The following is a 16,703-nucleotide window of genomic DNA, read 5'->3' on the forward strand; positions in this document are numbered from 1 at the left end:
GTCGCCGCTGCATTTGTTTCAGTAGAAAAAAGCAAACACATAACATTGTTAATCATAGGACTAGGGGTGGAAGAGTGAAACGTGCGTATTGCACACATGTAGATATGTTTTGTGGAATGGGGCGATTTAGAGTTGTGTTTTATATGGGAAATGGGGTCTCATTACCCTACAGTGAGGAAAGCTGTAGGCTTGATGTTACGGAATTGGTGAGGAACATTAATGATGGACTGATAAGGGGGACGAGCTGGAAGGATGCTGGGAGAAAGATGATGAAATGTACAGTATAGAGCACCAGACACTGGGAGAGGAGGAGGATGTGCTCCGAGAGGAGGGATTGAGCAGACAGGGAGGGGGAGGTGAGACGGATGGGGGAGAAAAAGGGAGGAAGGATCATGGAGGCTGTTGAGAATACAAGGGCTCTCAGCATCCTTTGGATTTCCGCATCGTAGCAGGTAAGAGACAGGTGTATTCTTTTACCGTCTTAGGAGGTGGGTGAAAATATTAGGTCTCTGTCAAGAATGTGGGGCTATTTCCATTTTATTCTTGTTATTTGCAATCCTTAGTATTCATCTTGTTTTCTGTTGCTGGAAGATTAATAATGGTGGAAAATAGCTAGATTCTGCCCGGTGACTCAGTGAAGTCAGTGCGTTCAGGTATAAATAGATATTTGAGGGAAAGTGGTGGGCGGTAATAGGGATTAGCATTGGATGGGAATGGGTGGGCTTAGTGACGATGGCACCGAACCGATTTATCTAGCCATTAAACAAAGAAATCGAGAGGTAAGGAATGGGCCTCTAATATATGCAGGAATACAAGATCGTGATGTTGGGCTGTAGTGCGGCACACCAGATAGAGGACATGTAATGATTGTGTGACTCTGTTTGCTTGTGATGAGGGTCCGAGATGCTAAAACATACTGTACTGTGGTCATGCATTTGAGGAGAAGGCTAGAGAGGCAGCGATCCAAAGGTGTAGCCATGTCTAGAAGTCATGATGGTGAGGATATTCAGAAAACATCTATAATATCCGATAGAATAGAGTGCCATATATTCTGGAGATCTAGAATAGTAGTAATCATACTATTTGTTAGAGGAGGTTGTATTTTCCCGTATGAAGTCCTGGTTATGGGGGACTTTAACTACCCGGATATTAACTGGGAAACAGAAACCTGTGAAACCCATAAAGGCAACAGGTTTCTGCTAATAACCAAGAAAAATTATCTTTCACAATTGGTGCAGAATCCAACCAGAGGAGCAGCACTTTTAGACCTAATACTATCTATTAGACCTGACAGAATAACAAATCTGCAGGTGGTCGGGCATCTAGGAAATAGCGACCACAATATTGTACAGTTTCACCTGTCTTTCACTAGGGGGACTTGTCAGGGAGTCACAAAAATACTGAACTTTAGGAAGGCAAAGTTTGACCAGCTTAGAGATGCCCTTAATCTGGTAGACTGGGACAATATCCTCAGAAATAAGAATGCAGATAATAAATGGGAAATATTTAAGAACATCCTAAATAGGCACTGTAAGCGGTTTATACCTTGTGGGAATAAAAGGAAAAGAAATAGGAAAAACTCAATGTGGCTAAACAAAGAAGTAAGAGGGGCAATTAACAGTAAAAAGAAAGCATTTGCTCTACTAAAGCAGGATGGCACCATTGAAGCTCTAAAAAACTATAGGGAGAAAAATGCTTTATCTAAAAAACTCATTAAAGCTGCCAAAAAGGAAACAGAGAAGCACATTGCTAAGGAGAGTAAAACTAATCCCAAACTGTTCTTCAACTATATCAATAGTAAAAGAATAAAAACTGAAAATGTAGGCCCCTTAAAAAATAGTGAGGAAAGAATGGTTGTAGATGACGAGGAAAAAGCTAACATATTAAACACCTTCTTCTCCACGGTATTCACGGTGGAAAATGAAATGCTAGGTGAAATCCCAAGAAACAATGAAAACCCTATATTAAGGGTCACCAATCTAACCCAAGAAGAGGTGCGAAACCGGCTAAATAAGATTAAAATAGATAAATCTCCGGGTCCGGATGGCATACACCCACGAGTACTAAGAGAACTAAGTAATGTAATAGATAAACCATTATTTTTTATTTTTAGGGACTCTATAGCGACGGGGTCTGTTCCGCAGGACTGGCGCATAGCAAATGTGGTGCCAATATTCAAAAAGGGCTCTAAAAGTGAACCTGGAAATTATAGGCCAGTAAGTCTAACCTCTACTGTTGGTAAAATATTTGAAGGGTTTCTGAAGGATGTTATTCTGGATTATCTCAATGAGAATAACTGTTTAACTCCATATCAGCATGGGTTTATGAGAAATCGCTCCTGTCAAACCAATCTAATCAGTTTTTATGAAGAGGTAAGCTATAGGCTGGACCACGGTGAGTCATTGGACGTGGTATATCTCGATTTCTCCAAAGCGTTTGATACCGTGCCGCACAAGAGGTTGGTACACAAAATGAGAATGCTTGGTCTGGGGGAAAATGTGTGTAAATGGGTTAGTAACTGGCTTAGTGATAGAAAGCAGAGGGTGGTTATAAATGGTATAGTCTCTAACTGGGTCGCTGTGACCAGTGGGGTACCGCAGGGGTCGGTATTGGGGCCTGTTCTCTTCAACATATTCATTAATGATCTGGTAGAAGGTTTACACAGTAAAATATTGATATTTGCAGATGATACAAATCTATGTAAAGCAGTTAATACAAGAGAAGATAGTATTCTGCTACAGATGGATCTGGATAAGTTGGAAACTTGGGCTGAAAGGTGGCAGATGAGGTTTAACAATGATAAATGTAAGGTTATACACATGGGAAGAAGGAATCAATATCACCATTACACACTGAACGGGAAACCACTGGGTAAATCTGACAGGGAGAAGGACTTGGGGATCATAGTTAATGATAAACTTACCTGGAGCAGCCAGTGCCAGGCAAACAGGATCATGGGGTGCATTAAAAGAGGTCTGGATACACATGATGAGAGCATTATACTGCCTCTGTACAAATCCCTAGTTAGACCGCACATGGAGTACTGTGTCCAGTTTTGGGCACCAGTGCTCAGGAAGGATATAATGGAACTAGAGAGAGTACAAAGGAGGGCAACAAAATTAATAAGAGGGATGGGAGAACTAAAATACCCAGATAGATTAGATAAATTAGGATTATTTAGTCTAGAAAAAAGACGACTGAGGGGCGATCTAATAACCATGTATAAGTATATAAGGGGACAATACAAATATCTCGCTGAGGATCTGTTTATACCAAGGAAGGTGACAGGCACAAGGGGGCATTCTTTGCGTCTGGAGGAGAGAAGGTTTTTCCACCAACATAGAAGAGGATTCTTTACTGTTAGGGCAGTGAGAATCTGGAATTGCTTGCCTGAGGAGGTTGTGATGGCGAACTCAGTCGAGGGGTTCAAGAGAGGCCTGGATGTCTTCCTGGAGCAGAACAATATTGTATCTTACAGTTATTAGGTTCTGTAGAAGGACGTAGATCTGGGGATTTATTATGATGGAATATAGGCTGAACTGGATGGACAAATGTCTTTTTTCGGCCTTACTAACTATGTTAAGTCCATTATTAGGCGAAAGATTGGGGCCATGGGCAGGTCCTGGAGTGACAACAATGGAGTTGTGGCAATAAATGTTTGTACTGATCAGTGAACAATCTGTTTTTACATGTGTGAAATTTGTATTTTGTCACCAGAATGAAGAATTTGGCTGATTTCCTCTGGTATTTACACTGAGCGACAAGCTGACTTGAGTCTGCAATGGAGGTATGAGGCACTGAGATCATGAACAGAATGCCAGCATGATTGTAGACAGTAGATAACTAGGATCAACCTATGGTCGTGAGCACACTAAGGGTACTGTCACACTCTGCAACTTTCCAACGATCACGACCAGCGATACGACCTGGCCGTGATCGTTGGAAAGTCGTTGTGTGGTTCCTGGAGAGCTGTTGCAGCGCCCCCACTGCCGCAGGGCCGAGGGGTACCCGGTACCGGGCCTCTGAGTCTCTGCTCTGGGGTTGTCACGGTGGCTAGACCCGGTCCGTGACCCTGCTGAGGGGCGCCCAATGAAAGGGTGTGCGAGATGGTGTTGATGTTGTAGTGGTGCGGTGCAGGTTGCAGTAAATAACGAGGACACCAGGTAGCAGTCTCTTTACCTCTTTACTGAAGGCTTCTGAGTCCTCAATCCGGAATACGGTTAACCAGGCTGCGCAAGTCCGGCCGATCCGATGGCACCTCCAGAGTTCCCTTTGCAGGTGGAAATCTGTGCCTACCTTCCTGCGCTTGTGTGTTGTGGTCCTCCCCTGCTGTGCTTACGGGATAGTCCCCACACTTGTTGTGTCTGTTTCTCGTGTTCCCTCACAACTCGATTCTGATGTTCTCCCTCTACGTCCCCCTGATCTTACGGTTAGGACGCACCCGTATGACGGGGAGGCTCGGAGCTCTTCCGGGACTCCAGCGTCATCCCACTCCTGTTGTTACCCCCCTGTGTCTTCCTGGGTCTGGGTGAGACAGCCCGCCTATAACTGACTGTCCTGCCGTAGGTTTGAAGTTTGGCTTGGAGCTCTATACTTCCTCGGCGTTCTGGCCACCGGTTATGCGCCTCAATAGGATGTTGCCTCGTCTTACAGCACGACTCCTACTGGTGTTCTCCTTGTTGCATTGATCTCGTTTCTCACTCAGCACAATATACCTCGCTTCTTATCCTTTCTTGGGGTACCGCCGCTATATCGTGCAGGCGCGGTCCCGTAATGTTCTCTCTGTTTGCCAGGCCTCTGTCAGGATCCCACCCCTGACAGGGACCCCTCCGAATCTTCCCCTACAACACCCTCTGCCACAAGGTGTTGCCTGGTTCCAACCCAGTCAGCTTTCTCTCCTAACTTCCTGCCTAACCCCCAGTTTTACCAGATTGTGAGGAGTGGCCTACTAAATAGAACCCTTAACTCCCCCTGGAGGCCAGACTGTGAAATGTATTGGTGTCTGTGATACCTGGTCAGATGAACTCCTTCAGTGCCATCAGACGTACCATAGCCCCCCTTAGCGGCGGAGCCACAGTACTGCAATGACCAGGACTCTGGGGCGCTGCGCTGTCACACAGACAGCTCTCCAGCGACCAACGATGCCGAAGGCCCCGGGTACCCAGGGTAAACATCGGGTTACTAAGCGCAGGGCCGCGCTTAGTAACCCGATGTTTACCCTGGTTACCATCGTAAAAGTAAAAAAAAACAAACCATACATACTCACATTCCGGTGTCCGTCAGGTCCCTTGCAGTCTGCTTCCCGCTCTGACTGAGTGCCGCCGTAAAGTGAAAGCAGATCACAGCGGTGACGTCACCGCTGTGCTCTGCTCTTACATTCCGGCCAGCAGTCAGTCAGTGCAGGAAGCAGACGGCAAGGGACCTGACCGACACCGGAATGTGAGTATGTACGTTTTTTTTTTTTTTCTACTTTTACGATGGTAACCAGGGTAAACATCAGGTTACTAAGCGCGGCCCTGCGCTTAGTAACCCGATGTTTACCCTGGTTACAAGCGAACGCATCGTTGGATCGGTGTCACACACACCGATCCAACGATGACAGCGGGAGATCCAGCGACGAAAGAAAGTTCCAAACGATCTGCTACGACGTACGATTCTCAGCAGGGTCCCTGATCGCTGCTGCATGTCAGACACAGCGATATCGTATGGATATCGCTGGAACGTCACTGATCGTACCGTCGTAGCGACAAAAGTGCCACTGTGTGACAGTACCCTAAGTAGGAATAAGCCTCTCAATGTCTGCCTGGTGGATCCACAACTTGTCACAGATTTCACCGGGATTGCTGCAGGCTGGTGAACACATTTTATCAAGATTATTTATCTGGTATGTTTTGTTATAGTTGAATAGGGGTTTCCAATTCCAGATCACTTAGATGTGTTGAATGATTTGTTTATGCCAGCCTAATACATCACTGTGTATAGCGTACTTCTGCATACAAAATGGCTGATTAATATTCCCTATATCTAATTATTTGTAGTAACCTTGGGTACAGCACAGTTTTGCAGTTTCTCATTACATGCTTTTACTTGCTATTATTATTAACTATATTAGCTGGAAAAATCTCTCACCAAAAAAAATAACAAGAAAATGCATGTGCACATATTCATTTCTAACTGTACTTTAAACTGAGACTTTTAGCAAACAATTGATCAATTCTTTGAGCTACCTCGCCACATCACGGCATTTTCAGATAGGGGCAGTCCTACTCTATGTTTTTTTTTATATATGCTGTGCCATTGCAGCCTCCTAAATGTATTAAAAGCAAGACTATATTAAATGCAAACGTACCTGAAGCATTTCTGAAACACTCCCATGGCGCCAAAAGGGCAAGCGCAGATAAAGGCTGACCAGGTCCGGATTGTTTGCTAAAAGTTTCAGTTTAAAGTACAGTTAGAAATTAATATGTGCACATGCACTTTATGTATTGCGTGCTGACCCTAGGCAGTGCTGGCTTCTTGGCTTTTTTTTTACATAGGTATTAATGCTGTGCAGACACAAAGGTTGCACAAAGTGATAGTACTATACTAGAGATGAACGAGCAATAAAATGTTCAGGTGCTCGAACCGAGCAATTGCTAATACTCACATGCTCTTTTCAAGTAACGAGTATAATGGGAGTCAATGGGAAATGTGAGCATTTTTCCAGCAGACCCTACAAAGAGGTCTGGGGGCAGCAAAAATGTTGAAATCGATGGGAAAACTGCTGAATGGAAGGAGAACAGCATGGAGAAGGCCTCTGGAAGCATCTCTGACTCCCAGATCACTGCTGAGAATGATGTTGTCACACTTTTACTGCACTTTAAGGACTGACAATATAACATTCCAAACCGATGACAGATTACATTTTACCGAGAAAAAAAAATGTTCAGAGGGATTCATATACACCCTTTATTAGACATAAAGGAGGACCTCGTATACATTCTGTTCATATAAATTCTCATGTATTGGTACCCTTGTGACAGGGTCACTGGCGCCGTATGTGAGGGAAGATCTGTGTTGCAAAGGTTGTTATCCTCCATGATGTGAAACCCATAAGTTTCCCTCCAGCATGATATGTGCTGAGAGTAAACCATTCGTTAACAGGGTCCGGGTTTCATGGTGCGTAGGTAAGAGATGGGCAGGACGTCTACTCACCATATCTCCACCTCAAGGGTGTGATTGGAGGGAGTTAAATGTCCATCCACTGTTTTTTTTTTTGTCTGGTCTGTTTGGAGGAAGGAAGCCTCGAGCGTGCATCTCCAATGCAGTGTGTGTTTGTCCCAGAAGGCTAAAGCCATACTGGGAAGAACTTTGTATCAACTTTTTATTTTCATTTGTGCCAGAAAGGCTGTTTTGTGTTACTATTTTGGCTTTATGGTTTATGAAACAATAAACCACCCAGAGACTTTACTACAAAGTTTTCCTATGTCTATCTCAGGAAGCAGCAGAGTGAGCTGACCTGCTACACCCTTGACTCATAAAGGCTATGCACTAAGTGCAAATCCTGCCAAAAATTACAAGCAGGGTCATCCATACTCCCTTGAAGGCACCAACTGTATTGCTTTATTCAAATATTGTGAACAAAGTGTAGTTGTGGTACTTCTACACTCATAAACGCTTTGCACAAAGTGCAAAGCCAGGAAAAAATTATAAGTGGGTCTTCCATACACCCTAGAATGAATGAAACAACTGGCAGGTCTCATTCAAATATAGAACATTGAAAACACTTTATGTGCTGCTGTCATCTGGGGGTGTGTAACAGTCTAATCCAGGCTTTGTTCATTGTTATCAGAGTGAGCCTGTCAGCACTTTCTTTTGACATGCGAAAGTGTCTGTCTGCTATGACCCCCCTGTGGCATTAAACATCCACTCAGACAAGACTCTAAAGGTACCTTCACACTAAGCGACGCTGCAGTGATATCGACAACGATGCCGATCGCTGCAGCGTCGCTGTGTGGTCGCTGGAGAGCTGTCACACAGACAGCTCTCCAGCGACCAACGATGCCGAAGTCCCCGGGTAACCAGGGTAAACATCAGGTTGCTAAGCGCAGGGCCGCGCTTAGTAACCCGATGTTTACCCTGGTTACCAGTGTAAATGTAAAAAAACAAACACTACATACTTACAATCGCGTCCCCCGGCGTCCGCAGCAGCGTGACAGACATCAGAGGGTGAGTATGTACTGTTTTTTTTTTTACTTTTACAATGGTAACCAGGGTAAATATCGGGTTACTAAGCGCGGCCCTGCGCTTAGTAACCCGATATTTACCCTGGTTACCATTGTAAAACATCGCTGGCATCGTTGCTTTTGCTGTCAAACACAACGATACACGCCGATCTGACGACCAAATAAAGTTCTGAACTTTCAGCAACGACCAGCGATATCACAGCAGGATCCAGATCGCTGCTGCGTGTCAAACACAACGATATCGCTATCCAGGACGCTGCAACGTCACGGATCGCTGTCGTTATCGCTGCAAAGTCGTTTAGCGTGAAGGTACCTTAAGGCAGCAAAACATCTCCAAGGCATAGAGGGACAGCTCATGACAGGTGTCCAGCTTTGAGACCCCAATATCTCAAGGTCGCAGAGGAATTAGGGATATAATGGTTTGGTCCACCAGGTGTTGCTTGACCATCTTGTAAAACTTTTCCCTCCTTGTCAAAAATACCCGGACATGAGGGCATCGATGCTGGGAGGGTGTCACGAAATTGGCCCAAGCCTTTGACAGTGTACCCCTGCCTCTGCTGTACCTGGTGTGTGTCTCCCTCACCTCTCCTCCTTGGTTGGGCAAGGAAGCTTGCCCCCTGCCGCTAGCATTGTCTACTGGGAATTTTTTCATTATAATTTCCACAATGGCATAAGACCTCTCCATCTCAGGCGGAAAAGATGCATAGTTTTCCTTGTTGTGTGGGTCTAGCAGGGTGAACAACCAGTAGTACTCTTTTTGTCCATGATGAATGTAACGCGAGGGTCACGGGAAAGGCAGTGATTCTTAAAGTCGGCCAAATGTGCCAAGCTCCATATAGCCAATGCTTCCCTGTCTCTACCATGATGATGACTCTCCATCTCCTCCTCCCTCTCTTCCTCCTCACTCCCATCCTCAGCCCATTCACGTAGGAAACACAGATGAAGGTTGTGTGACTACTAGCCTCTGCTAGCCACCAGCTCCTGTTTCACTTCTTCCTCCTCCTCAGCTTCCACCTCCTCATTTTTACCCTTTTTCACGAAAAGCAGATGAGATGAGGCTGAGCTGGGTAGAATCTCTTTGTCTTATGTCTTCCTCCATCTCCACCTGGTCAGCATGCATGGCTTCATGTTTAATTGTAAGCAGCGTCTGTTTAAGTAGGCATATAAGCGAGATCGTTGTGCAGACTATGGTATCATCGCCGCTCACCATCTTTGTGGAGTCCTCAAAGTCTTGGAGAACCACACAAAATGTCAGACATCATTGCCCACTCATCAGTTGTTATTTGTGGAGGTTTACTAGAATACCGACTGGCGTGTTGGAGTTGGTACTCAACAATTGGCCTCTGCTGTTCACAAAGCCCGACATGTGCAGTGTGGAGTTCCAGCACATGGTCACATCACACACCAGTTGATGAGCTGGCACTTGCATGCGCTGCTGCAGCATGGCCAGAGTGGCAGCAGCTGTCACCGACTTTAGGAAATGAGAGCTGATGCGGCATACCTTGACCAGAAGCTCTGGCAAATCTGGGTAGATTTTAAGACACCGCTTAACTACCAAGTTGAGTACAAGTGTCAAGCATGGTACATGTGTGAGCTTGCTAAGCTTCACAGCAACCACCAGGTTGCACCCATTATCACACCATACCAGGTGCAATGGCAAAAACCACAGATATGTCTGGTCTGTTATTATGTAACTCTGCCGCAGTGTGTGCTTTGTCACCTAGACAAATTAGCTTTAGCAGAGCCTGTTGCCGCTTCGCTGAGGCAGTGCTGCAGAGCTTCCAGCTGATGTGGGCGACATGTTCTGAGATAGCACATCGGAGATGGAGGATGAGGAAGAGCAGGAGGGAGTGCAGGAACTGATGTAGGAGGTGGAGGAAACCCTGATTGAAGTAGGGCCAGCATCCTCGGCATCGGGAGCACATGTGCGTTCCAAGGTGTGACTCGGCCCCAACCTCCACAACGTTCACCCATTGTGCCATCAGGGAAATATAGCATCCCTGGCCACAAGCGCTTGTTCACGTGTCAGTCGTTAAGTGGACAATGCCAGTTAGTGCATTGGTAAGCGCACGGGCATTCCTGAACACGTGCTAGTATAAGGCGGGTACACCACACCGAGAGCAAAAGTAGCGGCTGGGAACGGAGTAATGAGGGATGGCTGTCACCATGATCCGCCAAAAATCCTCCATGTCTGTCAGCCTAAATGGCAACATTTCCACAGCAAGCAACTTGGAAATATGCATGTTTAGCATTTGGGTCTGAGGGTGGGTGGCTGGGAACTTTGTTTTTCATTCCAAGGTTTGTGGTAGGGACAGGTATCAACTGCAAAAGGCTTAATATGACTATTGACATAATTCATTAGCCTGTGTGGACTGTACACTTAATTCTGTCTCCTAAAAGGGATCTGGTTTCGGGATTCAAGCCTATTACAGTCAGGTTGGATGAAAGCACAGGTACCCGAATACGGTAATTATAGGGTCAGCAATCCTGTATGCTTCAAGGCATTTGCTGTAACCAAGTGTACAGTTCCAACATGATTTTGACTGTCTTTGCACGTGCACCTTTTTCATTAATTAATTGTATTTTATATTTAAGAGTAATAAAGTACATTAGTTTTAACGCACACATTATTCCGATGTGCTATATGTAATATGTACTATATGAGGGCTGCATTATTCTATGTGGGGCTGCATTATACTATATGGGGCTGTATTATACTATATGGTGTGGCATTATACTATAGGTGGGCTGCATTATACTATATGTACTATATTGGGGCTGCATGATACTCTATCAAGGACTATGAGATGTGCATTACACTATGTGTACTATATGTATGCGTACTATATGTGTATATATTATACACTCGAGGACTATACTATCAAGGACTATGGGGTGCATTATACTGTATGGTGGATTATGGGGAGTGTATTATACTGTATGGATGACTATGGGGAGTGCAGCATACTATATGAAGGACTATGGGATGCATTATTCTATAGAAAGTGCATTGTACTATATGAAGGCCTATGGGGTGCATTTTACTGTATGAAGGACCATAGGGAGTGTATTATACTATATGTAGAACTATGGTGAGTGCATTATACTATATGAAGGACTATGTGGCACATTATACTATGTTTAAGACTATGGGGCACATTATACTATATAGAGGACTATGGGGCACATTATACTATATGGAGGACTATGGGGTGTGCATTATACTATATGGAGGATTATTGTGAGCATTATACTATGTGGAGGACTATATGGTGCATTATACTAAACAAGCAAAATGCTGCCTATTCATCAAGTGATTGGATTGGTTATGCCGGAACAAAAATCGTTCTCAGCAGCACATCGCTCGGTGAACATCACAGATAAGCTGATAACATGATACTGTATGGGGACAGATTGATCTACTAGTGATCGTTCTGTGACCATCATTCTTCCTCAGCTGATGTAAAGAGGTCGGAAAACAAGTGTCAAATTACTTATATATTATTGATCACACTTGTTTAACGGCATGAATTGAGGGCATGTAAACGCAACTAAAATGTTTCTGTGTGATGGTGCGATATGATAGCATTTGGGGACCCACTTTAAACTTTTGCCCAGGGCCCCAGTTTGTCTAAAATTGTCCCTGTTCCCAAATGGATAATATCAGAGCATAGAAATCCTAAACACGGTACAGGCATTATGTTTGTACACAATTAGGTGACAGAACAAGCATAATGACAAAGAATGAAAAGGGAAAATATGTAGTGTTGTCACAGTTAATGGCTAAGTTAAGTACAGTAATGTCATTGCACATGGTTAAAAGCAACAGAATCGTAATACAAAAATAACCTTCACAGCAATGTCACATAAGGCTACTTTCACACTTGCGTCATTTGGAATGCGTCGCAATGCGTCGTTTTGGGAAAAAAATGCATCCTGCAAATGTGCCCGTAGGATGCGTTTTTTTCCCATAGACTTGTATTAGCGACAGATCGCGACGTATGGCCATACGTCGCATCCGTCGTGCACTGGATGCGTTGGTATTTGGCGGACCGTCGTCACGAAAAACGTTCAAGGGAACGTTTTTTCGTACGTCCTGTCTGCCATTTCCTACCGCGCATGCAGGGCCGGAACTCCGCCCCCTCCTCCCCGGGACTTTAGAATGGGCAGCGGATGAGTTGAAAAACTGCATCTACTGCCCACGTTGTGCCGAATTTTCACAACATGCGTCAGTACATCGCGCCGACGCTTAGCAACAGCCCCATACCGACGCAATTGTGAAAGAAGCCTAAGAGAGAAAGTCACAAAACAAAGTGTAATAGAACAAATATAAAAATATACACTGTGTTCATAATCATTAGGCTAGTGAGCATTTTGGCCATATCATCATTTTTATGCAGATTTTCCAACCCCAAGCTGTATAAACTTGAATGCTTATTGGTTTGAAGCAAATCAGGTGATGCGTATCTGTATAATGGTGAGGGTTTGGCCTGAAGATATAGACTAACTAGATGAATGTGGCTCTTGACAGACCAGATAGATGGGCCTGTGGCTGGATCAGTAATGGGTACAGACACCTCCATGCCAACTCTAACACCAGCAATGAAGAAGTGGGCTATTTGCCATGGGCTCGTATTATTAAAGATGAGCTAATTGGACCTTATCTGGTTGAATATGCACTTAAATTCAACTCCCAAACCTACATCCAGTTTTGAGAAGACATTTTCTTCAAGCAGTGGTACAGGGAAAAGTCTACATCTGTGAAAATATTTTAGACAAGGGTAATGGATAACATTTCCCATGTTTTACAAAAATTTCAATTTTAGTCAGTTATTGTCTTCTGAGTTGACATTCTTTGTCAGTAGACTTTGTTTGATCAGAGATTAATTCATTTATTTCATTATTTTATAGTGTTAATGTGCATCATTTTGAGAAATTAATTTGTTTTGGCCACATGTTTGGTCATCATGTTAATCATGCGGTTGTACTTACTATGCCAATGTCAAGTTGGTCATAAGTAGAGATGAGTGAATTTATTCGGCTCCCTCTTATTCGGCAAGCTATAGCTCTTACCAAATAAAGTGCAGAGGGAACCCGGCTTCCTGGATGGCGCCGACTGATCAGCTGTTCGGCTCCGCAGCTGCATGTGTCGCCCAACAAACAGGCTCTCTATGTCACATGTTTTGTGACTGTCACACAGCCGCGACACATGCAGCTGCGGCTTGGAACAGCTGATCAGCCGGCGCCATCCAGGAAGCTGAGTTCCCGAGGCAGCTTATCTGGTAAGCGCTATAGCTTGCCAAACAAGGAGGAAGTCGAACAAATTTGCTCATCTCTAGTCATAAGCTCCCATTGACTGGGTAGGCGATTGTCATACTGATCAGTCCCATTGCTGTTAAATTGAAATTCTATGTTAACGTCTCAAATACTAAATCATAAATCATACTAATAAGAAATGATGTTTTAGCTATTTTGTTAGACACCATGAAAAGTAAATAGGACGTGTTGCTCTGGACATGCACAGAAATGTTTATTTCGATTGGTCATAATAAAAACAGCTCTGAAGTAAAATGCCCCAAATTTATAAGAAGTGCATGCCTGTTACTCATTTTGGACCACGTGAATGGCCCATGTGCCACAAACTGTCGAATTGATTAAGAGTTGAACCATGTATTGCTGTCATAGTATGGTGTATATAGTAATTTAATAAAAATGTTTATTTGTATTACGTTAGATGTAATACAATTAAAATCAGGATAAATTATGTAAAATATGGGAGTGTGAGACGAAGTAGCGCACTCACCCAGAGACCAACACAATAATGGAGCATGTAGATATACAGTACACCGCCTCCACAACAGTAATGTAAACTAATCACAAATTGCACCTGAATTTTATATATAATAATGCCAAACAGTGGCAGTTGGCATTAGTAGATATAGCATTCAGGTGCACTTTGTTTATATTACTGTTCGAGAGTTGTGCTGTATATCTACATGCTCCATTATTGTGTTGGTCTCTGGGTGAGTGCGCTACTTTGTCTCACACTCCCTTATTTTGCATCATTTTATCCTGATGTTAATTGTTCTTTATATATGCTTAATAAGGATTATTGTGATTATGATTTTGGTTGTCTGCTTCCATTCTCTTTGGATTTCTTTACGTATTGCAAGTTCCATATTATATAGCAGGTCATTTATAGTTGTTTGGGCCCTAATTTTGTGACTTTTCAATGCAATTAACCCCAGAATTCTGTCCAAATTGCTTTAATGAATTGGGGCCGAAATGTGCAGTTTAGGCTATTGGTCTGTGGACAGCTATGAAAGAACGATATTAACATTAATACGATGTATGCAGAGCTGTATGAGGTTAGTGAATAGCTTGAAATAATGCCTGGTGCATGTATGCATTTTTTCAGGAGTATGACTATAGACTCATAAAAGGCTCATTAATATCAATTACTTGAAACTGGCCTGTCCGCACGCCATCCATTTTCAGTACTGCTTTAGGAGTTAATGCAAATCATACACATTATGATTATTTTTTCCTCATCTGTATCATTAGTAATATACTCCACGTTGGCAGTAAGAATGACACATAACACCGCCTACATTACTTCTATTCATTTTTTATTTCCACCATTATAGCTATACGTGGTAGTGATACCTTAGCATGAATTATGCATGTTATTAATAGCACATAGCGCATGCGCGGTCGGAAATGCTGGAAAAGACGCACCAAAAAACGTTACATGCAACGTTTTTTGGTGGTGACGGTCCGACGCAACACGACGCAACCGTCGCCCGATGGTTGAGACGTGTGGCATTGCGTCGCACTGCGTCGCTAATGCAAGTCTATGGAGAAAAAACGCATCCTGCAAGCACTTTTGCAGGATGCATTTTTTCTACAAAACGACGCATAGCGACGTGCAGTGCACGACGCTAGTGTGAAAGTAGCCTTAGTGATTAATTTGTTACTCTGTTATGTCTGATATTGTGTGTCCATTTCACTTCTGAACCATGAAATGCTGTGAAATATGTTCCACATGAACAAAGATTATTACTATTACAATTAAAGATGTAACAAATAGAAGCCATTATGACCGAATGCTTATCTATGCTATAATATGGATGTGTTATTTTTGGTGCAAAAACATCATTTTGTGAACATTTTTATACAGAAGGGATTATAGACAGCAACTTTTCTAAGTGTCTCTTATTTCCACAAAACATTATTGACTCTGGGTAGCTAGAAGCAATGGGATTATGATGAATAGAATGGATTTTTGTAGGACTGGCCATTACAACTCTTTTTCATAGAGAAAATACACAAAATGTACATTTAGACTCATACATAGTAGGAAAGAGCATCATCAACCCAGTGGACGAGTATTCCTACCACAAAGTATACAGTACACCGTAGAATATTACTGATCCCTGTATTGGAAAGCTCCATCCTACACAAAACTTTGACTGTAAGACTTGCTTGTAAGAATGCTTAGATTGGCCAGCTTAACGCATGGTACGGTAATTTGTGTATTGGAATCTAATGGTTGTTAAAGGAAATACAAATCTAACACATGGATTTATGCACCCCTCTTTTATATCCACTTATTTTTAAATATAAACATCAGAAACCAAAACATACAGTGTGGACCTCACCTTAAAAGTACTCTAAATCTAAAAATGAATGATAAATGGAAATAGCAGATAATAATCTATCAGTTAGCTTCTGTCTCAGTGGGCCCAAAGAAAAAAAGATGACAGAAGTGCCAAGATAGTTTTAATTTATTATTATTATTATTATTTATTATTATAGCGCCATTTATTCCATGGCGCTTTACATGTGAGGAGGGGTATATGTAGCGCCCCCACTGCCACAGGGCCGAGGGGTACCCGGTACCAGGCCTCTGAGTCTCTGCTCTGGGGTTGTCACGGTGGCTAGACCTGGTCCGTGACCCTGCTGAGGGGCGTACAGTAATAGATGTGGATAGTGGTGGTGGTGCGGTGCAGTAAATAACGAGGACACCAGGTTGCAGTCTCTTTACTGAAGGTCTCAGGGTCCTCAGTCCGGAATACGGTTCACCAGGCTGCGCAAGTCTGGCCGGTCTGATGGCACCTCCAGAGTTCCCTTTGCAGGTGGAAATCTGTGCCTTCCTGCTAGCGCTTGTGTGTTGTGGTCCTCCCCTGCTGTGCTTACGGAAAGTCCCCACAACTGTTGTGTCTGTTTCTCATGTTCCCTCACAACTCGATTAGATGATGTTCTGCTAATCCGTCCCTCCCGGTGTTATGGTTGGGACGCACCCGTATGACGGGTAGGCTCGGAGCTCTTCCGGGACCCTAGAGTCGCCCTTCTCCACAGGTTGCCCCCTATGTCTTCTTAGGTGATTTAGGTGAGACAGCCCGCCTGTGACTGACTGTCCTGCCGTTGGTTTGAAGTATTGCCTGAAGCTATATATAGAAATACTTCCTCGGCGTT

The 16,703-nt window shown here is 43.6% G+C and overlaps 1 protein-coding gene across 1 annotated transcript in view; it reads left to right on the plus strand.

Moving 5' to 3' along the window:
- The first annotated feature begins 331 nt into the window (after positions 1-331).
- APC2 (APC regulator of Wnt signaling pathway 2) overlaps positions 332-16,703 on the plus strand; it is a 105,672-nt gene continuing 89,300 nt past the window's right edge. Inside the window, exons 1-2 of the mRNA XM_077271206.1 lie at positions 332-452; positions 3,718-3,787. Coding sequence (XP_077127321.1) covers positions 3,782-3,787 — 6 coding nt within the window. The 5' untranslated portion in view covers positions 332-452; positions 3,718-3,781. The remainder of the gene's footprint in view (positions 453-3,717; positions 3,788-16,703) is intronic.

This window comes from Ranitomeya variabilis, chromosome 1 (genome assembly GCF_051348905.1).
Source record: "Ranitomeya variabilis isolate aRanVar5 chromosome 1, aRanVar5.hap1, whole genome shotgun sequence".
In the NCBI taxonomy this organism is placed as follows: domain Eukaryota; kingdom Metazoa; phylum Chordata; class Amphibia; order Anura; family Dendrobatidae; genus Ranitomeya; species Ranitomeya variabilis.